This window comes from Pan paniscus, chromosome 5 (assembly GCF_029289425.2).
Source record: "Pan paniscus chromosome 5, NHGRI_mPanPan1-v2.0_pri, whole genome shotgun sequence".
Classification (NCBI taxonomy): Eukaryota; Metazoa; Chordata; class Mammalia; order Primates; family Hominidae; genus Pan; species Pan paniscus.
This window is the reverse complement of record NC_073254.2, coordinates 145,796,068-145,823,336: the sequence shown is the minus strand read 5'-3', so window position 1 is coordinate 145,823,336 and position 27,269 is coordinate 145,796,068. Positions and strand designations below refer to the sequence as shown.

Here is a 27,269-nt window from a genome sequence, read left to right as displayed (position 1 = left end):
GTAGGACTCATCCTAGCTCCAGGAAGGACATCTTTATGTGGGCCTGTCCAATCAAAGCACTGAGTCTCTGCCTCTGCCAGTGGCAGCCACTACTCCAAAACCTAGCACCGGCTCTAAGTTGGTCCAATCCCTGTGAGTCTCAGGACCTGTGAGACCTAATAGCAAGCATTTGCTTTGCCTGCTGTTGCATAATAGAGATTCTGACTTAGCAGCATTTATCAAGTAAAGCCTGAAAAAGGAAGCTAAAAGAAAGGAAGGATTTAGATACAGACAAACTGAGTCATAATGACATTATTTGAGTCCCAAATCCAGGCATTCCTGATGTCAAATCTTATCTGGGACTTTTTACTTATGTGAACCAGAAATCTCCATATTCCTTTTTTTTTTTTCTCCTAAGGTAGTCTGATCTGTTTTCTGTTACTTGACCCTAGAAAGGGGAAAGAGCTTCCTGACTATTACGGGAATTTGCGTAAGTAAGGTTGCTCCATGCCAACAACCCAAAAATGTGGATTGGCTGAGCTGGGTTTGGATGATACTTGGAAACTTAGCAGTCTTTATCACATGAAAATAACATGGATAGCTGTTGTATCTTAAGATTAGATTGTGTGCCTATCAAGGCTGCATTATTGGGGAACTCAGGAAATTTTAAAGATTCTGGAATAAGTGTTCTACCTCTTTTAGCCTGAGAAAAGAAAAGAACTTTTATCTGGGAAATATACATCCTTTTAAATTATCAGGCTGCAGAGACACTGAAATGAGACTGCAATCACATCTTACTTCCCGCTGGAGCTATGTATTCATCTCCAGAACCAGCCTGCTATTGCCACAAGCAGCTATAAATTAACCTAATAATGCCACACCAGACACTATAACTTAATGCATAGCCAATCACTAATCAATGCTATTTCTGTAAGCCAACAAGAATTCCTGGCACATCACTTTGTATCAGCCCACTTCCTATCTCTCTTTTGCCTTTAAAAATCGACTTGTAACTGCTGCTAATCAGAGTGTATATTCAGGGCATCTTCAATCTATGCTCCTGGGCTACAATCCTCAAGTTTGGCTCAAATCAACTCTACCTGCATTAATTTTGCCTCAGCTTCTTCCTTTTAGGTCAGCAAGACTTCAGTGAGGTCTTAAAAGAAACAGACAAGCTTGAGATATCACTGGTCTGCTAAAGTAGAGTGAGATGAAAGTACAACTCTGCTAAGAGAAAACCTTTGTCTGTGGCTTACAGCAGCTGAGAGTCTGGTGACCTTGGTTAAATAACAACCTCTTAAGACCTCAGTAGCTCACCTCTACCAAGAAGTTAGCTTAGGTTGTTTTTAAGATATTTTCCATCCCTAAATGTCTATAAAAATAAACAACTAAGTAAATAAATGAATCTAGATCATATGGAGATTATCTGATGAACAAAAATCTTCCTTTTTTAAATCAAACTTCAAAGAATTTTCTTGTATCTACAAGGGATTAATTATACTATGTTCACATGTATTTAATAAGTATTATTTACATTTTAAAGTCACTTTAGTTTTCTCTAGTGATGATTTCAGACACACAAATAATTGTATCATGAGAACTTTTTATGGTTAAAACCAAATATTTGTTTTTATTAAAACAAAAACAAAAATAAGCTGCCCACATATTTCTGTTAATACTCTTCCACTGTGTATGAAAGTACATCTCATTTTTAAAGATCATTTGTCATGTCTTAATAATCCTACCGACCAAATGTTTTTGCAAGCATTATGATTTTAAAAAAATAATAAAAGCTTTGCAGTTTAACATGACAATTTTTTTAAATTCTATTATTATTTCTCAGAGGAAACAACACTGTAGAATCAACAAAAAGGAAGGAAGAGACAAAGGGAAGAAGGGCCTTACTTAAGCTAGTGTTAACTTTATAATTTCTCTGCAGTTAGAAGTTAGGGGCAAAACTGAGTTTTGGGGGAGTGAGAGGAGGTCAGGGATATGTCTTAAAGCTGCACCAGCTAAGCAACCTGACTCCTTTTATTAGAACTGCATGTTTATTTGGGGTGGCCTGTGGAACGTGCTGATGGCAATGGCACAGGGGAATGGAGAGAGAAGCCACAGCCCCCAAAGCACCTCTTGCCACCACCCTGATTGAAACAAGACATCAGCCTCATTTATTCCCTCCCCCGTCCCTCCCCCTCCCCCCCCTTTCCTTTCCTTTTCTTTTGACAGAATCTTGCTCTGTTGCCTAGACTGGAGTGCAGTGGTGTGATCTCAGCTCACTGCAACTTCTGCCTCCTGGGTTCAAGCGATTCTCCTGCCTCAGCTTCCCGAGTAGCTGGGATTACATAAGCCTGTCACATCTCGCTAATTTTTGTATTTTTAGTAGAGACAGGGTTTCACCATGAGGCCAGGCTGGTCTCAAACTCCTGACTTCAAGTAATGCGCCTACCTCAGCCTCCCAAAGTCCTGGGATTACAGGTGTGAGCCACCAAGCCCGGCCAGCCCCATTATTTCCAAGAGTTTTAGCTGTCTGCCTACTCAACTGTTTTATGTTTGATCTTCATAATAAGCAAATTTATCTGTCCTGGTTTCCACTTTTTTCTTAATTTCTCATTTTCTCTCTTATGAGGTTAAACTATGCAAATCACTTACAATTTATGACTTCAAATTCACAAATTTCTAGTGCCAACAGTTTCACTCTGCGGCAACACGAACTGGAGTAGAAGTTTTATTTTGAAGATATGTTTCATTAAGCATAATTTCTGGAAGTTGAAAAATAACTTACATAATATGCAAGAAAGAAAACTATTCTGAAGTTCCAGAGAGAAACTGAAACGAGTAACAGGATTTTGGTGGGCAGAACACATGGCAGGGGAGAAAGGAGGTCTGGAGACCATGCCATGCTGTGACACAACAGTGTGGCGATGTCCCACAGACCTGAAATCTGGAGCAGCCGAGGCTGCAGAAAATAACAAGGTGGCTGAGAGATCCAGCGGTTCCTCCTGTGTCCTGCCAAAGAACATCCACTTTGTAGCAGCACTTCCCCAGGAGCTAAGCTTGGTGCTGAGTTTTACTGTAACTGGCTGTGAATTTGAACAGCCCACCAGCCAAAGCTGATATAAAACTGTGATCTTTGAGCATCCTTGGTATGCTAGGCCCTTAAAGGCCCTAAGTGAAGGCTCTTCACTGCCCCGTGACAAATGGGACTAGTTAAAACCAATCATTTGTGGCCTTATGGACTCATTTCCTCTATCCAGGCTGCAAACTTCATTTCCCCTATCCAGGGTACAAACTTCAATCTCTAAGTAGCATTACCAATGAACATGTGTGTGTCCTCTTGCCTGGCAAATAATAAAATAATTTACTGCTTGTTTTGTTCATCCCTTAAGTAGTTAAAAGAGAGTAAAGTATTTGGGGGCTCCCTAGCAGGGGGATAAAAGCAACCAAAATTTGACCTGGGTAGGGTTAGGCAGGTTTAGCGCACAAAATGTCAAAGTGGCAGAGAGCCTCCTAAAAATTATTATAATCATCACTCAAGAGGAAATTGTCCAGACACATGATCAAGAGATTGACTGTCATGGAAGAAACCTGAAATGATTCCCTAGTGCCTTTGAAATTATTGGTAGAAATTTTGTAGATTTGGATTAATGATTTTTTTTTTATTTTTAGGTGAAGATTTTAACTGTCAATCAAAAGGGAGATACGGAAGAAGTATAGAGCAGATAACACTGTGAAAGAATTGACGCAAACAAGCCCAGTGTGGCGGCTCATGTCTGTAATATGTTCTTCTGAAACAAATTCTGTCAACTCCATCACAAATGAGTCTGTGGAAGAACCAATGCTGAAAGCATCTCAGTAAACAAATATGGCCCAATAAACTCAAGTTTCTAATGGGCAGGCATATAGGGGATGGCGAGAAGGCACATAATAGAGCTCAAACAAAAGCAAAAAGCAAATGACAGAAGTCTATAGGAACAAGCATAGAAAATGAAAGCTCAGCATATGCAGAAGTTTGTAAACAATGCAAAGGAAAACTAACGAGAAAATTATAGGGATGTTGAGAGGCTGAAGAGGCAAGAAGCAATAGGCCCACTGGGTGAAGTTAAGCTGTAAGAGAGAGAAAATAGGTCTAGTCCAATCCTATTTTTAGCTTTAGCAAAGAGAATAGGCAAAAAATTAAAAAGGATGACATATCCGTGGCTAAGAAGAAAGTGAAATCCAGGATGAAGTCTCTAGTCCTGTCAAAGCAACCCTCTGAGTTGCAGTATCATTACCAGTAATCTCAGAAGAATCACTGAGAAAGAAAATTGGAAGTAGGAAAAAAAAAAAAAAACAAACAACAAAAACCTGGTTTTCAAAAGAAATAAAAAATTTGGAAATGACACACTGAATAGCTTGATATCAACTGTCAGAAAAATAAACTGATAGCTCATTAATCATTTGTGATTACCTGAAGATAAATTATTGACTTCTAGGAACCACTATAGGTACACTAAAATGAGTGACTCTAAATGAACATAATGATCTTTTTTGGTTGGGCTAGATTTGGCATATTGATGGGCCAGTCACAAGAGGTAGTATAGAAAGATTTCACTAAGGCCCCTGAAAATGTCACTACTTTTCTTAAGGTAAGATGGAAATAGCTGGACTAGAGAATTCAGTTAACTTAGAGGAAACTGATTTATAGCAAACTGAAATACTTAACGATAACTATTTAATGTACTGACAGTACTAATATGCCATAATGCATAAAGCTTTCCAATTCAGCCTTTTAATCAACTACTTGGATAAGAACATAACACATGCTATTCAAGTTGCATATCTGACGCAATCTAGGGAGGGCAGAAAATATGTTCAATGTTAAAAATCAGGCTTCAAAATTCCTGGAAAATAGAATAATAGAAAACAAACAAGACAAAATTCCAATTCAGATGGAAAAACACTTTTCCCCCCTCACTATGAGCATAATTTCTGTCAACAAAATAATGAAATGTGGTGTTTATTAATAAAAGTAAAGGATAAGTATATATATCTATACACACACACACATACACACACATACACACACACACACACACACATATATATAAAATATATATAGAGAGACACAGGGCCTCACTTTGTCACCCAATCTGGAGTGCAGTGCCATGTTTAAAGCTCACTGCAGCCTTGACTTCTCAGGCTCAAGCAATCCTCCCACCTCAGTACCCCAACCCCTAGGCCCCTGCCAGTAACTGGGACTACAGGCACTCACCACCATGCCTGGTAATTAAAAAAAAATTTTTGTAGACACAAGGTCTCACTATGTTGCCCAGGCTGGTCTTGAGCTTCTGGCCTCAAACAATCCTTCCACCTCAGCCTTCCAAAGTGCTGGGATTACAGGTGTAAGCCACCTTGCCTGGCCTAATATTCTTATATTTGCATTAATCAGGTCATATCAAGATGGCAAAGAATCTGAAAACTCCATCTTAGGTGGAGAGATTTAGAAACTTATGATACTCATCCTGGAAAAGGTTCAGGGATGGAAAGGTACGATACTCATCCTGGAAAAGGTTCATGATGTTGTCTTTAAACACATGCAATGATAATATATGAAAGATGGATTTGATTTATTCTGTATGGATTCGAAGTAACAAGGAATAAATAGAATAAGCTGAAAGGAAATAAAATTTAACCAAAAATTTAAAAACGACTTCCCTCTAACAAGAGTTTTTCAAACAAGAAATAAGCAGCCTTGAGGGTCCTTGAGACATTGTTATAACTCGAAAAGTTCAAGTCCAGGCTGAAAACATTCTATTTGTCAAAGGCAGTGGATATTCCAAACCTAGCATGGTAGCCCACATGACCTCCGTATTTCGATTAAAAGATTTTATAATTCTGAAATTAGGCATGATGCCTGTATTAAGGAGGTTAAGTGGAAGAAGAAAAATATCAAGTTAACATGAACCTGACACTTAGAAAAGAAAATGCTGTGTTTTCTTTCTAATCTCTCAATTACTTCTTCTAGGATTCCAGGGCATTGTCTGATTACTATATTACCTGGTGCTTCTATACTCTTAGAGGGGGACGGAACTTCCTCATATGATATGACTATACAGCTAAAGCCACTGTGAAACAGTGCACTAAATTAGAATTTTGAATGCAGGAAAAGAAATTTACTAGTTGTTATCAGATCTACACAGACATAACCACTTCACCGCAGGTTGTTTACTCGAGAAAACACAGGAACATCTTTGCTAGTGGCTTCCTTTGCTGAAGAGGATGCTGCAGCACACCCAACTATTCTCAACAAACACAACGTATATCAAGTTCCTACACCGACGTCACTGCTTACAGCATTAAGATTAGCGTCCTTCATTTAAAACAGATATGAATGATTGGTCCTCACTTAAAACAGGATAACTATACTAATACACTAATATATTAAAATCCAGTCACAGTTTATTTTAAAAATTCCTATTAATAAGGAAAAACTTAATACCACCAAGGTGCTCTAACTCCTAGCATTGTACATCTGTCTCTTAAAATAATATGTAAAAGTTCTACTAAAAAAATTGAAACATGAGCTCAAATACTTTTGGACATAGATTATAAAGAGGACATATTATAATAATTTGTTAACAATGATTATAAAAATTTTTTATGGAAAAATGTCTAAACTTTAAAACTTTATTTTTAGAGATTAAAATTTTAAATATAAATTCTAAAATTTCTAAATTAATGTTTTCATCTAAGATATTACAATTAAAAAATTCTCTTATGGAAGAGAATGTTCTAATTATTTTTACATTCTATTTAAAGGGCACTATGGAGGTAGCAGTTAAGAATAAAGGCTTTGGAATTAGATACAAGTAGGAAGAGACCCTGGCTCCATTATTTGCTAGCTATGGAACTTGGGGAGTTATTAAACCACTCCAAGCCTGTTTCCTTGCCTATAAAAATGAGAAAACTAATACCATAGTGAGGTCATATTTGTAAATCTCCTGGCACAGCATGAGTGTGCAATCAGCAAAAGAGAGCCCACAGTGCCACAAATCCGCACAAGTAAAACTAAAACACATTACAGGCCCTAGACAGCCAGCCTAGGTGCATGTATCCCAGTATGGCTCCTCTCCTGCCTTGCTTCTTTGCTAATATCCTCATGGCATTACGTAACCATCAGCCTTCAAGCAGACATCCCTGAGGGATCCCTTTCTGATGCACCATCCTCATTAGCCAGCAAGCATGCTCTAATGCCTCCTCTTCCTCTTCCATCTTCAAAAACTCACCATTCCTTGACTCTCACATCTTCCTCCTGCCAAGGCCTGAATATTTGGCTTCCCTTCCCAGCCGATTTCCCAAAAGAATTGGCTAGAAGCTTGGTCTCCACTCCCTTACCTCCTATTCACATCAAACTGGCTTCTCCCACCACTGTGCTGAAACTGCTTTTATCCAATCAATTATCAGTGACCTCCAAGTGTCAATCTTAATGGATACTTTGCAGTCCTCATCTTAATTTACCTCTCAGCTACTTGCAAACCTGCTGATCATTCGCTCCTTGAAATTCTCTCTTCTCTCAGCTGCAGTGATTCTATCTCTTCTGAATTTCATCCTACTTCTCTTTCTGTACTAGACCACCAAATGTTGGAATTTCCTAATTCTGTTCCCATTCTTTAGTTCTGTTCTTTTTTCACTTTATATGCCCTCCCTATATGATGTCATCCTTTCCCATGGCTGAGGCCAACAACTCTGAAATTTCCATCTCAGTCCAGAACCTGTTTTCAATCCAGATTTACACATACCGAATTGTGTATTTAGTGGTTGTCTTGTAAGCATCTCAAACTTAACATATTAAATTCTTGAGATACTCTCTCAAAACTGTTGTTTTTCTAGTTTTCCCATTCCAGTTAATGGCACCTCCATCCATCTAGCTGTTCAATCCAAATTCCTAAACATGGCCAAGAAGGCCCTGCATGATCTGCCTCAGCCTACCTCTTCGCATTGCCTGTGCATTTCTCCCAAAAAAGCACTGTGTTCAAGGAACATTGGCCATCTTGCAGATCCAGGAAGCTGCCAAGCTTTTTGTCACTTTAAGGACTTTTCATCCAAGGATTCTCCCTACCTAGAATATTCTCGTCCTTCCCTCTCTCCCTAGCCCTTCTCCTAAACATACAGATTACCTGGTGAACTCCTGCTTGTACCCAAGATCATTAAAAGTCATTAACACATGAGTATTAAATGACCTTTAAATGTCATTTTCTCCAAGGGTCCTTGAACATAACTTGTGTCTAAAGTGGATACTACTTTTGCACTTCTCTTTTATGATGTCTTGTTGCTTTCCCTCGCAGCAAATACAGCCATTTATAATGACATATGGATTTGATGTTCTTCTTTAAAGTCTGCTATGGTTTGAATGTTCCCTCCAAAACTCATGTTGAAATGTAATTGCCATTGTGACAGAATTAAGAGGTGGCACTCTTAAGAGGTGATTAGGCCAAGTGGGTTCCATCCTCATTAATGGATAAATGTTATTATTGTGGGAGCATGCTGGTTATCAGAAGAGTGCATTTTTATAAAAGTGAGTTTGGCCCTCTCTTGCTCATTCTCACTTTTTTTTTTTTTTGAGATGGAGTTTCACTCTTGTTGCCCAGGCTGGATTGCAATGGCGCAGGTCTCAGCTCACCACAACCTCTGCCTCCGGGGTTCAAACAATTCTCCTGCCTCAGCTTCCAGATTACAGGTGTACGCCACTACGCCCAGCTAATTTTGTATTTTTAGTAGAGACAGGGTTTCTCCATGTTGGTCAGGCTGATCTCAAACTCCTGACCTCAGGTGATCCGCCCGCCTGAGACTCCCAAAGTGCTGGGATTACAGGCATGAGTCACCGCGCCCGGCCCACTCTCACCCTTTCTTGCCCTCCCACCTTCCACCATGGGGTGATACAGCATGCAGGCCCTTGTCAGATGCTGGCACCATGCTCTTGGACTTCCCAGACTCCAGAACTGTAAGTCAAATAAACTTCTGTTCATTGTAAATTACCCAGTCTGTGACATTGTGTTAAAGCAACACAAAATGAACTAAGACAATGTATTTGTGAAAAGTATTCTCCATAAGGGCAAGGACCATATTTGTTTTGTTCACCAATCTACCCTCTGGGCTTAATAGGCACAGGCACATAAGGTCTCTCTGAGATGCAAGCAATGCATATGTTTCTCCTCATAACATAAAGAATATTACCTAAATTCTTACATTTAATTACATGAAGGAACTGAGAGAAGTCTTAAATATCTAGTTGCATCGGCTAATATAAAAACCAAAATGGTCATTATTCAAAATCACAGAAAGGTTTTCCTATGCAATAAAAACAAACAGGAAGAAGGAGGTAAAGATTATATATATTGGATTTGTAACCCAATTAATTTTGTAATTTTTCATTTTCAATGATTCATTAAAATAATGCGCTTTTTTTTTTTTTTTTTTTTTTTTCCTTTTAGAGTCGGAGTCTTGCTCTGTCACTCAGGCTGGCATGCAGTGGTGGAATCTTGGCTCACTCACTGCAACCTCCGCCTCCCAGGTTCAAGCAATTCTCCTGCCTCAGCCTCCCTAGTAGCTGGGACTACAGACACACACTGCCACGCCTTGCTAATTTTTTTTGTATTTTAGTGGAGATGGGGTTTCACTGTGTTGCCCAGCTGGTCTCGAACTCCTGAGGTCAGGCAATACACCCGCCTTGGCCTCCCAAAGTGCTAGGATTACAGGCGTGACCCACCGCACCCAGCCAAAATAATGCCATTTCGTATAAAGTGTGCTTAAATATGAATACATGTGAGCTTACAACTAATTTTTATATTTTAAAAATCCATATACTCTTTTCAAAGAAAAATATGTTTGCATATATATGTATGTGTGTGTATATACCTGTTTTTACATTTAAAATATATCTACCCTTATAAAATAAAAATATCATTTATATAAACTTAGAGTTGTGGTTTAAAAAAATTAAATTTCTCTTATTGTCTAGTGACAGCAGTTGACTTGGCATAGTAGAAGGAACTATCTCCCCGCCCATCCCCCTTAAAAGACAAAAAAAAAGATGTTGGAGCCATGGAAATGGAAATTGCTCAGTCCCCAATGACCTTACCAGCATCTGCTGCAATTACCTTCTGAAAATAAAATAACCAAATTACTGTTCAGCTTTCTGCTGTGCTAACAAAATTAATCTGAAATATCAAAATTCATCTGCTTTATATTATGTATTATGTAACTTCTAAAACCAAAGCTCTTCTAGCTCTAAATCGTGAAGTACATGCACCACAGATGTCATAATCAACAGTAATATATTCTCACATACACAGGAAAAATTAATGGAATGATTAATAACTTCACTCAAATTATCCATGACAGTGATTTGATCTAAGTCACTCCACATATTCAAAAGTAAGATCAATCAATTTTATGTGTGGTTTGGTTTTTTAAAAAAATTGTTGGGTTTTTCTTGAGACAGAGTCTTGCTTTGTTGCTCAGGCTGGAACGACATGATCATAGCTTACTGTAACTTTCAATACCCGAGCTATCTTTTCACCTCCACTCCAGAGTAGCTAGGGTTACAGGCATGTGCTGTCATGTCTGGCTTTTTTTTTTTTTTTTTTTGTAGAGACAGGGTCTCACCATGTTGCCTAGGCTGATCTCAAACTCCTGGTCTCTAGCACTCCTCCCACCTAGGCCTCTCAAAATGCTGGGATTACAGGTGTGAGCCACTGTGTCTGGCTGATCAATTATAATTCTTTTTGAGATGGAGTTCCCTCTTGTCATTCAGACTGGAGTACAATGGCTTGATCTCGACTCCCTGCAATGTCCGCCTCCTGGGTTCAAGCAAATCTCCTGCTTCTGCCTCCTGAGTAGCTGGCATTACAGGCGTCCATCACCTCGCCCAGCTAATTTTTTGTATTTTTATTAAAGACAGGGTTTCACCATGTTGGCCAGGCTGGTCTTGAACTCCTGACCTCAGGTGATCCACCTGCCTCAGCCTCCCAAAGTGCTGGGAATACGGGCATGAGCCACCCCACTGGGCGAATCAATTTTGATTCTATTCTGCTTTGTAGAACAGATTTGTTAGGAAAATATATGTGCAAATTGCGTTTTAAAAAGACATAGAGCGATTTAGAAAAATCACTGAGTTTTAAAATTTAGTAAAGAATATTTAAAACATGAATAAATAGCCTCTAATTTAACTGCTTCCTAAGTTTAAATGATCAAAGTTTGGCCATCTAGTCTGTCAAGTATTCCATAAGTACACTAATAAATACCATATAAAATTTTTATTGTTATAATTAATAGTCTTGTTCTCTGGTTCTTCTATATTTAAGTTTACTTCATACTCTCTGTTCTCCACACCCGAACAATTCTTGTCTCACAACCGTCAAGCTACATTTATCATTTCAGTCCATGATATCCCCACCTCAAAGTCATTTTTGACTCTCCAAATAAAATCAGTTGCATGGTTCTAGTAGTAGAATTATTGAGAAAAGACCCTTTTCTTGGTCTCCACCACATTCTTAGATGCTAGATCCTGTCTTGCTTTGGGAAGAGACCCAGGAGGTCCCCAATCCAACTAACTCATCTTCTCTTCTTGGGCCTAGAACACTCTACATGCTTCATGTTGTTGACACATCTGACTTGACTTTACCTGGTGGTAAATCACATTTGCAAACCATGAACCAACCTGTATCTTGCTACGTCTTCTTAAACCTTGGCCACTCTCCTTTTCATTCATTACCATTTTCATTTATGTGTGTGAAGCAAAACATTAAAACAAGTAGGCAAGGCTGCTGCATGTTCACTGGTATAATACACCACAAAAATGAGTGCAGAAAAAACCTGAAACCCTAACCATTTTGTTTATGCAAACTTTATTTGAAATGATAAAGAAAAAGGGAAGTAAAAATGTGTGAACAAGTGTCCGCTGGCTCAAGAACCAGGTCTTCGCTTTTACAATAGAAATGACCAAGCTGGGAGAATTGTACTTGTCGGGGCCTCCAACTCTGAATCTATAGAGGCAATAACAGAGACATTCTTGCCACACTCCAAAAAGGTAAGGTCAGGAGATTGCTGACATTTTTTGCTGGTATGTAGGGAATTCCCAAGTTTCACTGGTAGAGTAGACCTTCTCTAGTTTGTTCCAAAGTTCCTAATACGTTTGTACTGACAATCAGAAAATATCAGTTTAGTTATTAAATATATTTTTAATCATTTTGTCACTTAGGCCAGTGATTCCCACTGAGATTGAGAACTAATAGGTTCTAGAAAATTCAATTCAACATAGCTTAATGACAAATACAGCCATAATGATTTAAGGGTGTGAGCTGTGAGGTCAGGCGTACCTGGGCTGAGACGTGTATCTGCCACCACATAGTTATGTGACCTTGGGCAAGTTACATAACATCTATAGGCTTAACATCTTTATCTGCAATCAGGATGATAACAGAACCTACTCCTTAAGGTAATTATGAGATTACACGAGAACACCAGTCTCTGTTACATGGTAAATTCAGCAAATGTTAGCTATTAATCCTAGTGAATGACTGGTAGGTGCTGGTACGGGGCTAGACCCTGTGAGAAAGATAAAATTTAAAAAGACCTGACAATAAATGACAACAGACAAATAAGGCACAGATGAGACTGTTACTGGATGTATCCCAAGACAAGCTGTGTTAAGGGCCCCAGAGGAAGGCATAAGAAAGTCCCCCAACACCCTCAAAGTCCAGTGGCAAGAGAGGGATCATGTAGTTGTGTGTGTTGGGTGGAGGGAGAGAAATAAAGTAGGAACAGCCTTAAGAAGACAGTGTCACAGTTAAAGATGGGTGTGACAGAGTGATATGTACATTGCTATATTTAAGGAGAGTATAAAGAAGAGTAGTTCTTTGTATAGAAGGTATAGTTCTGAGGGGGCAAAGTGTAAGACATGTACAGAAAACCAAAACAAGAGATAAAGACAGGAGGGGAGGAAGGAGTCATATTGTGCAGAACCTCAAATGCCAGAAAGAAGATGGAACACATAAGTGACATATCTGAGCTCTGCCCAGGAATACTAATCCAGCAAGATGCGTAGGAGGATATGTAACTAGCAGTTGACGTATGAGGGCAGAGCGGGTGAAGATTGTTTGGAATTTTCAGATGTGAATTTTAGGAGAAAAGAAAGGAAAATTTCTACAAAAATCACCAACAGCTGAATTGCAAGTATAAACTATGAAGCTTCAGAGCTGGGAGCACACAAAGCATTTTCTGGTTCAGAATTCAATTTTCTCTTGCTGAAGAGTCACTGTACCAGCAACCATGAAAGGTTTCAAATACATGTATGTCTTAGTCAGTTTGCACTGCTAATAATAAAAACACAGACTGGGTGGCTCAAATAACGAACATTTATTTCTTGCAGTTTCAGAGGCTAGGAAGTCCCAGATCCAGATGCTGGAGTGATCTGGTTCCTGGATGGACCAACTTCCAGGTTTACAGATGGCCACCTTCTTGCTGTGTCTTTTCATGGTAGTGAGAAAGTGTGCATCTTTCTTGTGTTTCTTCTAATAAGGACACTAATCCTATCATGAGGGCTCCAGCCTCATGACCTAATTAGCTCCAAGAAGCCACCTCCAAATACCATCACATTAGGGATTTAGAGTTTCAACACAGGAATTTTGGTGGGTGATTAAAACATTCAGTCCACAGCAATGTGACAAAAGTTGTTTCAAGCCAACAGTACCAAGTTTAAGTCCAAATTCAGGAGTCAGTTCAGCTGAACTCTTCCTCAGCTGTCAGCAACATTAATAAAAAGGGGAGGAGAGGCCGGGCGTGGTGGCTCACTGCCTGTAATCCCAGCACTTTGGGAGGCCGAGGTGGGCGGATCACGAGGTCAGGAGATCGAGATTATCCTGGCTAACACAGTGAAACCCTGTTTCTACTAAAAAATACAAAAAAAAATTAGCCGGGCGTGGTGGCAGGTGCCTGTAGTCCCAGCTACTCCAGAGGCTGAGGCAGGAGAATGGCATGAACCCGGGAGGCGGAGCTTGCAGTGAGCCGAGATCACATCACTGCACTCCAGCCTGGGCAACAGAGCAAGACTCTGTCTCAGGGAGAAAAAAATTTAAAAAGAGAGGGAGGAGAGGAGACAGTTTAAATCACTTTTCTTTCCCTGGAATCTGTCTTGGAGTCTGGAGTATTGGACCTTTCACTGAAGCATATGACTAAAGCAGGTTTACAGACAAGTTTTAGGGGACTTATAAACTCCCTGAAATTTACCCAACAGTTGTATCTATATATTTGTATTTTTTCTCATTTATTCCTGTATTCACCATTTAGGGAGCAAGCTTTTATATTAAAATTATTTAGTGCTTATTTTTTAAAGTATTATTCTAAAGACTTCATATATTTTAATTCATTCAATCCTCTCAATAACCTTATAAGGTAGGTACTATTATTCCCATTTTGGGGAAAACTAGACCCAAAGCTCCACAGTAGTAAGTAGTTCTATAGAGAAGAAACCTGCAGGAGGTCCAAAAGCAAAAGTCTCCCAAGTTTCACCACAATAGTTCCATCTGGGGGTTTTGTGAGATGACTTTACTGTTCTTGAACCAGGATTTGGAATGACCAATCAGTCTGGGATTTCAGGTTAAACAGAAACATGCTTGTGATTATTCGTTGAAATTAGTTTATAGGAACCCATTAAACTGTAGTGTGGGTAAGTATATTTACTGAACAGGCACTTTATGGACAGCTGCCAATCAGCCAATGTGTGTTAGATGAATAATTTTCAAATAAATTCATTTTTGAATGATAAAAAAACCCTCACTCCCAATATGCTAACAATTAAGGAATCCTCTAAATCAATGGGTCTTTTTTTAATGCTGACCCATAATAAAAAAATTTAAACTGTGATTCAATATGTACATACTTAACATTTAAAACACAATTTTCATAAACAAATATTTATTCTTACTACATACAACACATTCTGATATTTTCTATTTCAGTCCAGCTTAGTCCAGTCTAATCTATTCTGTTCTGTTCCATTAAAAAAAAAATGCTGTTTCTTATCCACTAAACTGATTTCATGAGACCCTAACGGGTTATAACCCACAGCTTGCAGTATTTTACACAGAATTAAGTAACTTAGCCTGTTCCTCAAAAACGAAGCAAAAAGCATGAGTCTAACTATTAATGGCTAAATGTTTATAAGCCTTTTTTTAATCTTTAGAAAAAAGTTAATGATTTCCTGAAAACATTAGCAGATAAAACTTGACCATGGATATTTTTCCCAGTAATGAATGTCAAGCAATTTGTAAATACTCACTTAAGAGTTGCCTGGTCTGAACTCAAATGAGAAAATACAAAATATAAGCCTTAACATCACGGCTCATAGAACAGTTTAGTTAGTAATTTGTAATACTGTCAAATAAGGTACTAGCAGCTTTTTCATAGAAAATGGTTTTGAAATATTCTCAATATTTTTAAGATTAATAAAATTGCTGAATACTGAAAAATTTGTAGTGATAAAAATTAAAATTCACAAACCATTTATATCCTACATTAAAGAAACTGTTTTGAATATTGTGTCAGTTGATCAACAAGTATTTAACACTTGCTGTATGCCAACCACTATTGAATAGGCCCCTTGAAAGAATAATGAACGATTGGAGAGTCTCCACCTTCCAGATGTCCATTTGCGGGGAGATTGACTGTAAAACCAATAAACAAATAAAAGCTATGGAAATCATGCAAGAGAGTGTCCTTGAGCAGTGCTGTGGATCGCTTCATCTCAGGTGGATGGCGCTTTGAAATTGAAATCCAATAATGTTTCTGGTAAAGTCAACTGTAACATTCTCCTTCCATGCCCATATACAATTTTTTTTTCTATTTATCACATTATGATGCTAACAGCATGTTTTTTTTTGTTTTTGTTTTTTTTTTGGAGATGGAGTCTCACTCTGTCGCCCAGGCTGGAGGGCAGTAGAGCAATCTCGGGTCACTGCAACCTCCGCCTCCTGGGTTCAAGTGATTCTCTTGCTTCAGTCTCCCATGTAGCTGGGATTACAGGTCTGTGCCACCATGCCCAGCTAATTTTTCTATTTTTAGTAGAGACGGGGTTTCACTATGTTGGTGAGGCTGGTCTCAAACTCCTGACCTCAAGTGATCTGCTTGCCTCAGCCTCCCAAGGTGGTGGGACTACAGGCATGGGCCACCATGCTTGGCCCTAACAACATGTTCTAATCTCCCTTTCAGACAAAGTAGACACTAATACTTAGTGCAATGTAAACTGAGGTAACATGAAGAATAACACTCAGAGATACAGACACAGCAGACAGGGATTCGGGGCTCAGGCCCTCCATTTAAAGGCTAAGTGATTTGGGGTAAGTTATTTCACCTCCTGAACAACAGATTCATTACCTGCATTTATATTTATTTGTAGGATCATTTTAAGGATAAACAGAATGCTTGTGAAATTACTTCATAAAGTACCAACAACTGCTATTATTATTAACTTGTATTAGAATCAGTAGGCATAGTGAAACTGATAAAATAAAATGACCAAATATTAAAAAAGTATAAAGCTAACATTTAGCAAGTACTTAAAACTGTTCTATTTGCGTTTTATGTATCAACACAATTAAAACTGTGCTATGACTGAGTATCTGAATCCAACAATGGGCAATAAATTTCTCCTCAAATGTCAGACATACTAAAGATGATTTAAGATGGTAAATCTCTAACAGCCCTTGGCCAGCAGGAAAAAACAATCTACAGTTAATTAAAGAAAGGGCAAGAGTTCACATCACACCACTCCACCCACGTGGTATAATCATTCTTGGCACTGGCACACCACAAAGAGATGGCTGCTTCCTAGGATTCAAAGGTTGCCTCTGTGGGGCTGGAGACAAGGAGCATACCACTTTGTGCTCCACCAGTGCTGCAGATCAATCACCCAGATCCATCCACGTGATGCCTTCCACTGGACCTCAGACTCTGTATTTGACCAAGATGACAAAGAAAGGCTTTTTGTACAGAATTATTTCTGCATTCATTTCTATCATGGGCAACTGCTCTTTTCAGACAACATGCAATCTTAGGGAGTAAAGTGGATCACTGTAATGCAACACCCTGACTTACACAGGTGAAGTATTACAGACTGCCTGCTTCCTATTGTCTTGGTAGGTTAATACGCTGACATTAACCATATTATAGATGAATAAGTTGATAAGATATGGATTATGGGATGTTGTCAAGTTATAAACAAATTATTTTTGAAAAGGTCGCTTATAAGTTAGACCTTTAGAACCTATGATGCATTTCTCCAAATTAATTTACACTGGTGTAAATTAATGTTCAGCTGTCAAGACTGCCCACAGAAGTCTACGCAACCCACACTGTGAGTAGCAGCAGGTCAGGTGACCTGTGTTCTATAAGCCCCGTTTTGCCACTAAAGGGGCACATGGCAGCACTGCAGAGCATAAGCTCTGGATGGAGAAGGGAAGACCTGAGTTCAAATCCTGACACGCCTACTTTTATCTCAGTGAAGTTATTCAACCCCTTTGAGTATAAATTCCCATAGCAGTCAAATTATATTTAGGGATGAACTTTTTTTAAATCAGATGTTTGGTGTGAAGATAATCTGGATCCGTTTTTACAAAAGCCTTTTTCATATCAAGGCATGCAGAAAGATGATAATACTTCTACTCATCCCTGGGGTAAGATGCTGATCATAGCTAAAGATGACCAGCCCAGGTCTCTGACAAACCCAACCCCTGCCTGGCCACTCTGAGGACCAAGGGGGCCAGTATCACTGGCACGCCGCTTGACATGACGGTTCGTCAAGCCACACAAGTGGTGAGGCTCTGATTACCAATTAATATATCTAAAAGTACCCTGGGATAGAGTCAGCCTATCATGGACCCTTTCACCTCATGGGCTTAGGGTCCAACTGTTAAATAAAAGGCTGTTAGGTTTCTCAAGGCCCTTTGACTATATAACTCCACTTCATTATATCCCAGAACCTAACTAACTGTGCTTATAGCAAAGTATCTTTGGGAAACGATATGATTCCAATTTGGATTGTCGTTAAGTGTTCCTTCTTCCCTGATCTGAACAACAGGAGCAGCTCATGGGCTGAAAGTGGGAGGTCAAGATGAAAATTAGGTGAAGATGTAGGTAGACACAGAAGTAAGATCAGGAATGATTTGTTATTAAAGGAATGTGTGAGTACTCACTGTATCAGGTACTGTTCGTATATTACCCTCAATCTTCATAGCCATCTTGGTTTCATTTTACTTAAACACGAAAGCTACAAAGTGTACTATTCACACAACAGAGAAAGTTATACAGTGGGTTCAAATCTCCTCTGCCATGGAAAAGAGAATAAGGGGACAAGCTGTTCAGCTCTGGCCCTCCTTGCTGGGTCCCATTTGAGCTTCTCTCCAGTTCTGGCTGGTTGGGATGTCTCCTTCTTCAAAAGCATCTTGTTAGTTGGTTATTTTTAGCAACATTTAACAACTGAAGAAATGTAAGGTAAAGGAAGCTTAGAAAACTTGCCAGAGGTTATACACTGGAGTGAATTGCAAACGCTAGGTGTTCTGCTTGTGGGTCAGAGGTTCAAGGGTGAAGAATTGCCAGGGCAGAGGCTGGAGATGGGAGCTAAGAAATGTTCTACACTTTGCATCCTTTGTCACTGAGAATGATGACAGAGGTGGTGCTGGCTGCTACTGCTGCTCTGAAAGGCTGGGTTAAGAGGAAAGCGGAGGTGGGAGCAGCAGTTCTGCTTTTCATGACAACCAGGGAATAGGGGAGGTGGGAGCCAGCAAGGGACCTACATGAACATCCAGTCTGTGTCTTCGTCTCTATTACTCACTGTTTACTCCCAGGCTCTCACACCTTATCAGAGGGGAAAAGTAAACCTCCCACAAAACACCATTTGGTTCAACTACAGATGTATTTTGGATATCTTCAATCAACGCTTGATCCTGAAAAAATGCTTTCAAAGAATCTTCAACCAATGGCATACGAGGACCTACTCGGAAATCACAAAAGCCAAATAATGTCAAGCAAGTGTGTAAGAAGACAGCCCTGTATGGCAATACTAAAGAAAATTTTGCATTCTAACTACAAGGGGAAGGAAGAGTCAGCAGGGATGTAACAAATGACACATGATAGTCACCCCAGAGGATAGCATAAATTGTACACAGTACAAATAGTACAGAAAGCATAATTTGCTTTAGTAATTCAGTTTTTCATTTGGTTTTCAAGATCTGTCAGGGATCAAGAAATTAATATAGACATATACTAATTTTGCATATATAAATTATTTGCAAAACCATTTGTGAAAAAGTTTCACAAATCATTCAATCTAGATTTAACAACTGTTATAAAACTATCCTGAAGAACCTGAAAACAAGTTGGACCAGGGTCAGAAAATCCAAAAAATTCATCAGGTCTTATCCAGAATTACTCTATCTAGTAGCAGTATTAATCCACCCCTCTATTTAGAGTTACACAGGCATATTTCAAGATAAATTATAAGAAAGGAAAGACTGGGTGACCCTCAAATCACTAATTTCAATCCAAAATTATTAAAATAGGGTATTTTAAACTCTACTTTGATGTTAAAGAGCGAAACGTCAACAAAACAGGTTTGGCAAAGGACTATTTATCAAACACAGTCATGCAATGATTATGAAACCACATGACAAGATAGCACACAAAGAAAACATTGGCTATTTAACTACTCAGGAGGAAAAACTAGGTGTTCCTAGGTGGAAGGGGGAAGCAGTCTGAAAAGCAGTTTTTAGGGTTTCAGATATGTAATTGTGGCAGCAGGCACAGCATCAGGGTAAATCTTCCTTTTGACTTCCTCAGAACACTAGCTGAGATTTATGTAAGGTGGTATAATTTAGTTTAGAGAAAACAGATTGCATCAGTTTGGCCTCACCCTTGGCCTGATATTTTATCCTTCTCTCCAGAGATCTTGCTTGGACTGCTCTGAAGTACGCTGCTCCAGAGAACTCTGCTCTACGTTGTCAGAAACCAGCTTTCAAGTAAGTTCTGTTGCTAATTCCACATGGTAATTCCACAGTTAAGTCAGAAGGCATTTGAAAAGATGTATAACTTTGGATGGCTCTTTTCTGATTATAGGCTGAAGGGGGTTCTTTTCTCTTTGGTTTGCCTTTTGCTTTTAATAGCTTGACCATTTCTGGCTTCCACTGCATTGTAAGAGCTAAACTACAGGTTTGTCAGTCAGTGTTTCTCTCTCTGTCTCTTTCCCTCTCTCCCTGCTCCCACCCCCTCTTCTCTCCATTCTCCTCTCTCCATCTCTCTCATTTCCTAGTTACAAATCATGTTGTCTTACTGTCTTAAGAGCACCACTGATTTCATCCTTGTGCCACTGTCCCTATGCTCCCAAGATCACATTTCAGCATTTTAAGATACGTTTTTTGTTTCATTTTTAGAATACTTTTCAGAAGAGGTCATGATAAGCAAGACAATTTTACATTTCTGAGTTGAAAAAACTGTGCTGCTCTTTCAGAACAGTTTTGGTTTGTATTCTCAGTTTCAGGGGCTCCCCTGACTCTACATTTTAGGAACAAGAAGAGGTTAACATTGAGCAGGTTGTTCATGAACCGGCAGTTACCTTTACTACAGGAATCACTTTGGATTCAGGCTGAGAAGGCACTATAGCTCTTAAAATCACTATGTAGGGCAAGTGAAGAAGAAAGAAAAGAAAGAAGAAGAAAGTAAGGAGGAGGAGGAAGGAGGAGGTGGGAGAAAGAAGGAAGGGGGAGAAGCGGGAAGGGGGAGGAGGAAGAAGAGGAGGCAGAGGAGCAGGAAGAAAGGGAGGAGGTGAGGAGGGGAGACGGGGAGGAAGGGGAGGAGAAGCATGACCACCATCTTGACCTAAACTCATATCTTATCCACAAATAAATTCAAAATGGATCACAGACTTAAATATAAAACATAATGTTATAAAATTTTCAGAAAAGAAAAACAGGAGAGAATCTTCAGAACATAGAGCTAGGCAAAGAGATCTTAGAATTCAGACCAAAAGCACAATTCATAAAAGAAGAAACTGATAAATTGAACCACATCAAAATTAAAACCTTTTGCTCTGCAACTCTGTTAACTGGATGAAAAGACAAACTACAGTCCGGGAGAAAATATTTGCAAATCACATATCCAACAAAAGACTAGAATGTGTACAATTCAACAGTAAAAACCTAAACAATTCAATTAGAAAATGGGCAAAAGATAGGAAAGGAGATGCCACTAAAGAAGATACACTATGGCTAATAATAAGCACATGAAAATGTTAAACTTCACTAACCATTAAGGAAATACAAATTAAAACCATAATGAGATATCACTACATATTTATCAGAATAGCTAAAATAAAAATAAAAAATATTGACACCACCAAATGACAATGCAGAGAAACTGGATTACTCAGACTTTGCTGATGGGAATGTCAAATGTTACAACCATTCCAGAAAAGAGTATTGCAGTTTTTTATAAAACTAAAAATACACTTATCCTTTGACCCAGCAATTGCACTCTCGGACAATTATCTCAGGGAAATGAAAACTCATGCTCATACAAAAACTTGTACATAAATGATTGTAGCATCTAGCATCTTTGTTCATAAATAGCCCAAACTGGAAACAACCTAAATGCCCTTCAATGGGTAAATGACTAAAAAGCTGTGATTCATCCATACTATGGAATGCTACTGTGCAATAAAAAGGAACAAACTATCGATACATGCAACAGCTTTGAGGGATGTCAAGGGAGTAATGCTGAAGGGAAGAAAAAGCTAAATGCCAAAGGTTACATACTATATGATTCCATTTACCTAGTATTCTTGAAATGACAAATTATAGTGGTTGTCAGAGGAGGCAGGCAGATGGAAGGAGTGAGTAGGGATACAAAAAGGTAGCATGTGGAATCCTTTTAATGCAACTGTTCTGTATCTTGACTGATGGTGACCACAGAAATCTACATGTGATATAACTGCATGGAACTAAATACACACAAACACACATACAATGAATGCTCTGAATAAGGCTGGTGGATTGTATCAATATGAATTTCCTAGTTGTGATACTGTACTATGGATAAAGAATACAGGGTATCTATTACTCCTTACAACTAACTACAGGTGAATCTAAAATTATCTCAAAATAAAAACTTTGGAGATCTTATTTATTCTAAATATCCTATCTTTCTGATGCCTCATCCATTAGATGCCTGATGTCTTCCTTCCCTAATCTGGTTACTCTCTGTAGTCATAATAGCAGAAAATATTTTACTACAATTGGTAGTTTAACTTGTGCTTCCCCAAAACCTTATTCATGATTTACTATTCCTAACTGGAGCATGCCTTTTGGAGATGGCCTTATATACTGACACTTATGCTGCATGAAATGGACAAAATATTTTCTGAGTCTTAGTTGCATCACTGGTAAAATGGAGATAAATTAACCGATGTCATAGATTTATTTTGAAGACAATTAAAATAATAAGTAAACAACTCAGTACATAGTAGGTCCTTAAATTGTTTCTGTCCTTTTCCCATTATCAACCTAAAATCTAGCTTAATTACTAGATAAAAACATCAACAACAAACTTTGGTTTTGGCTCCAAGGCTCATGTTTAGAAAATAATAAATGCATCTCTAATGAGCACAGCCTGGGGACTGGGGATGGAATAAGGCTAAATTCAGTTCTTAAGATGTATTTCAATTTAGGAGAAACATAATGTTTTTAAGCCTATGTTCTCTGAATCTGAAAACATTCTGGCTTATCAAAATGTTTTACAAATGTTTAGCATATAATTCATTTTATTATGTTTAGTGAGTGACTGCCACATAGACATTTAAATCTGTAAATGGTAACCAATCATATACTACATTACTTCTATTCAGATATCAACAAATTTATTTATGTTGGACAAGTTCCAGCCTTAAAAATGACTCTGATTCAAAAATATAATTTCACCCATTTCACCTACCTACAAAAATATTTCTTAGTAATAGACTCCCCACAAGGTGATAAGCTTTAAATGTGTCAGAGATTTTCAGTTATAGTCCAACTATTAAGCTACAGAACAGTAGGAGCGAAGCACTTAGGATTTAAAATTCAAGGTAGGTTGCTAAACATGGGATTTGGAGCAATTTGCAGGTCAGAGCATGACAGCTGGATTCGCTGAGCAACACTGGCCTGAGAGAAGTGTCAAAGCTAGAAAGAGAAGAACCAAATGTTACACTCCTCTAATATGAATAAAATGGATGAAGCAAAGTATAGTTTACTTCTCCTGGTTACCTGCTCTATTTATGAACAAGCACAAAACACAAAATGCGAAGTAATACTTGAGGACAAAGTCCCCTCAAATATTTCTTTAAAGTACTGATAACAATTTTGTAAAATGAATGCTTACCGAGCAAAATAACTTTGTTTCCGTTCCTTCTTCTCTTCCTTGGTATCCATAATACACAATCAAAAGTGCAAAGTATTTGAAAAAGTCCCTCTTTTTAATCAGTGAGTCGTAACCCTGCAAGAAAAAATAACAAAGCAACTGTAAACTTAAAAGTTTACACTGGCCAATGTGAAAAATAAAATGGAGTAGAACTACATGGACCAAAACAAATGAAAAATAAACTTTAACCAGGAAACACTGTCACATGAGTCAAATATGAAATGCAAATGTCCATGGGAGAAACTACAATCAGAATGGAGATGTTAAACTATAAAGCAAAACCTGATGGAAAACCAAACTGCAGTATTTTCCTCACAACTAACAACTATTTTAAAACATGCCAAAATAAAAACCTTCACTGACTTTGGAAGATTGTAGCCTAACTATGTAGATGCTAATTATTTTTTAAAAAATTGAACTCATAATCACTCTTCCCAAGCAATTAATAAGGCATATGTCTCAGATAATTATGTAAAATGGCTCACTTAGGTGTTTTACAAGAATGTTTTTTTTAAAAAATAAAAATAACTTCAGCACTCTATTTTATTTTCGGAAACATGCCAGCAAGTACATCCCACTTGAGCAAATGTGGAAATGAAAGTACAAAGACACAGGAAGCTGTTCCTCAGCATGGCTTTAAACCCTTGCGTCTCCCTCTTCTCCACCCCTGCGACCCTCACCCACGCTTGCCAGCAGTGGCTTAAGCCTATAATATAAAAAAAGGTTGTCTCCAGATCAAGCTTCCTCAAATACCACTTTTATCATGCCACTCCCCTGCTCAAAAATTTCCAATTGTCTACTTATTCAGTGATTCACCAGTCTAAATTTCTGCAGAGCACTAACATTCCTAAAATTTGTCCTTTCACCCTGAAGCAATAGTTTGTTCACCTATCAAATTTAAATCAAAAAAAGCAGGCTGTGCGGTGGCTCACACCTGTAATCCCAGCACTTTGGGAGGCCGAGGCAGGCAGAACACTTGAGATTGGTGGTTTGAGACCGGCCTGGCCAACAGGGTGAAACCACATCTCTACCAAAAATACCAAAAATTAGACAGGCATGGTGGTGCGCGCCTGCAGTCCCAGCTACTCCGGAGGTTGAGGCACGAGAATCGCTTGAACTCAGGAGGCAGAGGTTGCAGTGAGCCGAGATGGCACCACCGCACTCCAGCCTGGGTAACAAAGGGAGACTCTGTCTCAAAAAAAAATTAGTAAATATAAATAAATAAAGCAAAGTGTATTCACAATCAAAATTATTTACTAATTCATTTCAATTCAATAAACAAATTAATCCACAATACATACTACATGAAAGGGAGTGTGATAAGTCCCAGAGGTCAAAGATAAAGACATGATATTTGCTCTAACAGTATATATCGTCTTTCAGGAGAGACACTTAGGATTTCAAGACAATGTGATATGTACTGCTGAAAAATAGACCTCAGGAAAAATACTTAATTAGCTAAATTTAGCCATTTTCTAATGTATATTTTCAAAATATCATTGAAAAAAATATCATATATATAATTTCTATTTGCCAATTAAAAACAATTAAATAACACTTAACACTATGCAAGGCCCACCCCAGGTATCCTGAGCACACACTAAGGTTGTAGGTTAAGAACGGATTTCCGGCCGGGCGCAGGGGCTCACACCTGTAATCCTAGCACTTTGGGAGGCCGAGGTGGGTGGATCACCTGAGGTCAGGAGTTCGGGACCAGCCTGGCCAACATAGTGAAACCCCGTCTCTCTAAAAATACAAAAATTACCCGGTCGTGGTGGCAGGTGCCTGTAATCCCAGCACTTGGGAGGCTGAGGCAGGAGAATCATTTGAACCTGGGAGGCGGAGGTTGCAGTGAGCCGAGACCACTCCATTGCACTCCAGCCTGGGCAACAAGAGCAAAACTCCGTCTAAAAAAAAAAAAAAAAAAAAAAAATTGCATTTCCTAGGTAAAGGGTATGAGCAAGCAGGTTTCAATTGAACAAAAGCAAGAAGACAAAATCGTTCCCTTCTGTTCCAGGGTAAAGTGAGCTGAGGATGAAGACATGGGCAGGATCTGGGTCACGGAAAGCCTTGTATGCTGCTCTAAGGAGCTTGGACTTAATCCTAGCTGGCTATGTGCAGCCCACCCGCTTCACCGCACCTTGTCAGAGGCCATCAATTGCTCATGCTGAACCCAGCGGCAGCATTTGCAGAGCCATTACCAAATCCATCAGAGCTGGTCCATGAGATAAAACTAATTTTCTCATCCCCAATGTACATGGAAGGGCGCCACCAGAGAGTTCTCCATGAGGGAGTGTAGCATAATCAGACGGCAGAGGTAGAGGATTGACGTGAGAGGATTTAAGGACAGGGTGAAGTAGATTCATTAAAAAGAAATTACAGTCAAACTAATTGAGGGAGGAGCACCCAAAACTAGGCAGCAGTAGTTGACACAGAAAGAGGAGGGATGGACTCAATAAATACTTAGGAGACTGATGAGTTGACATTTGATGAGTCATGCAGTGTAGATAACAAGGAAAGTAAGGAATGAAGGATGTCCTCCAAGTTTCTGCTTCAGGAACTGCGTGGGCTATGACACCGAAGATCTAGTACAATATACATGAAAAGGGCAGGCTGCATGTAGGACAGGGGAGCAGAAGCAGGTAAGAGATCGGTTGTGGACATTGTGCCTTTGAGACGGCTATGGGATAGTGGAGTTGGAGACATTCACCAGACGTTTGATTACACTGAAAGCACAGAAGGGCAGTGAAGGCTAGAGGAAAGGAATTAGAAATTATCAGCATATGCTTGTGGTTAGGAAGAAAAGGAGAAAAAACAATATGATGATGAGATCACCTTGGAAGCCTGACAACTATTCATTCAGCCCTGTACAGAAACATGGGAGTATACAGTCTCAGCTCTTACTAGTTTATCTTCACATCCCTGACTTGGGCTTCACCCTCAAAGAGTTTTCCATCCAGTCAGGAAAATATGACTGTGCAGATAACTAAACTGTAGGGTAGTAACTTGGGGCTGTCCAATGAATAATACTAAGTAAGAATCCAAAAGATGTGAAGTTCAATTCTGCTTGAGGTGATAAACCTTTCAGAGTGGTTAGGATTTCAATGGGTAAAGTGGTTAGGATTTCAATTCCAGAAAGCAGGAATGCCAGAGCAAAGGGATAGAAGTGAAAGGGGCTAGGCACACTCAGGCAAGGAAAGCATGGCTACCAGGTACGGAAAGGGAACTAATCTTGATGCCTGCCTACCAACAGCCATTTATTTCAACATATTATCCCTATGTTATCTTTTTATCCTTCAACCACACTATGATTTAGATGTCCTTATTTCCATTAAACTGAGGCTGAGAGGTACTAATTAATTTCCTTAATTCAACAGCACTAGCTGTGGTGCGGCAGCAATTTAAATCCAGTCTGGTATACACTCCAGTGTCTTTCAATAACCTTTGGAGCCAGAAAGCATTTGGAGATGAGCTAGAAAAAGTAGTCCGGAGTCAACAACATCCAATGCTGCAGCACAGAATTCGCAAGTTAAGGCACATGTACCTAGCCACTGGGACAGGGAGGTCATTGAGGACCTCCAACGGGACTGCATTAGTGACGTATTGGGAGTGGAAGCCATGCTACCATGAGTTGGGGTAGTTAGTACTCATTCAAGAATTCGAGTGCAAGGAGAAAGAAGAAAAAGGAAAGATGGCGGCTCAGTGTCTAACTCTCATGAGCTCAGTTTCACACTGTGGTTTGAACCCCCTGGGCGTCTCCCCAACTCTGCACCTTTATCCTCACTCTTTCCTCAGGCACGAGGCAACCTTGC

At 39.1% G+C, this 27,269-nt stretch overlaps 1 protein-coding gene across 6 annotated transcripts in view; it reads right to left on the bottom strand.

The window, feature by feature from the left end:
• NCOA7 (nuclear receptor coactivator 7) overlaps positions 1 to 27,269 on the bottom strand; it is a 146,958-nt gene that overhangs the window by 98,191 nt on the left and 21,498 nt on the right. For 5 of the 6 annotated variants that reach the window (XM_034962810.4, XM_034962808.3, XM_063605449.1 and 2 more), the window contains one exon: positions 23,419 to 23,532. The exons of the other annotated variant lie outside the window; for it this stretch is intronic. In XM_034962810.4, the coding sequence (XP_034818701.1) occupies positions 23,419 to 23,468 (50 nt within the window). In that variant the 5' untranslated portion in view covers positions 23,469 to 23,532. The remainder of the gene's footprint in view (positions 1 to 23,418; positions 23,533 to 27,269) is intronic. 6 annotated transcript variants of the gene reach the window in all.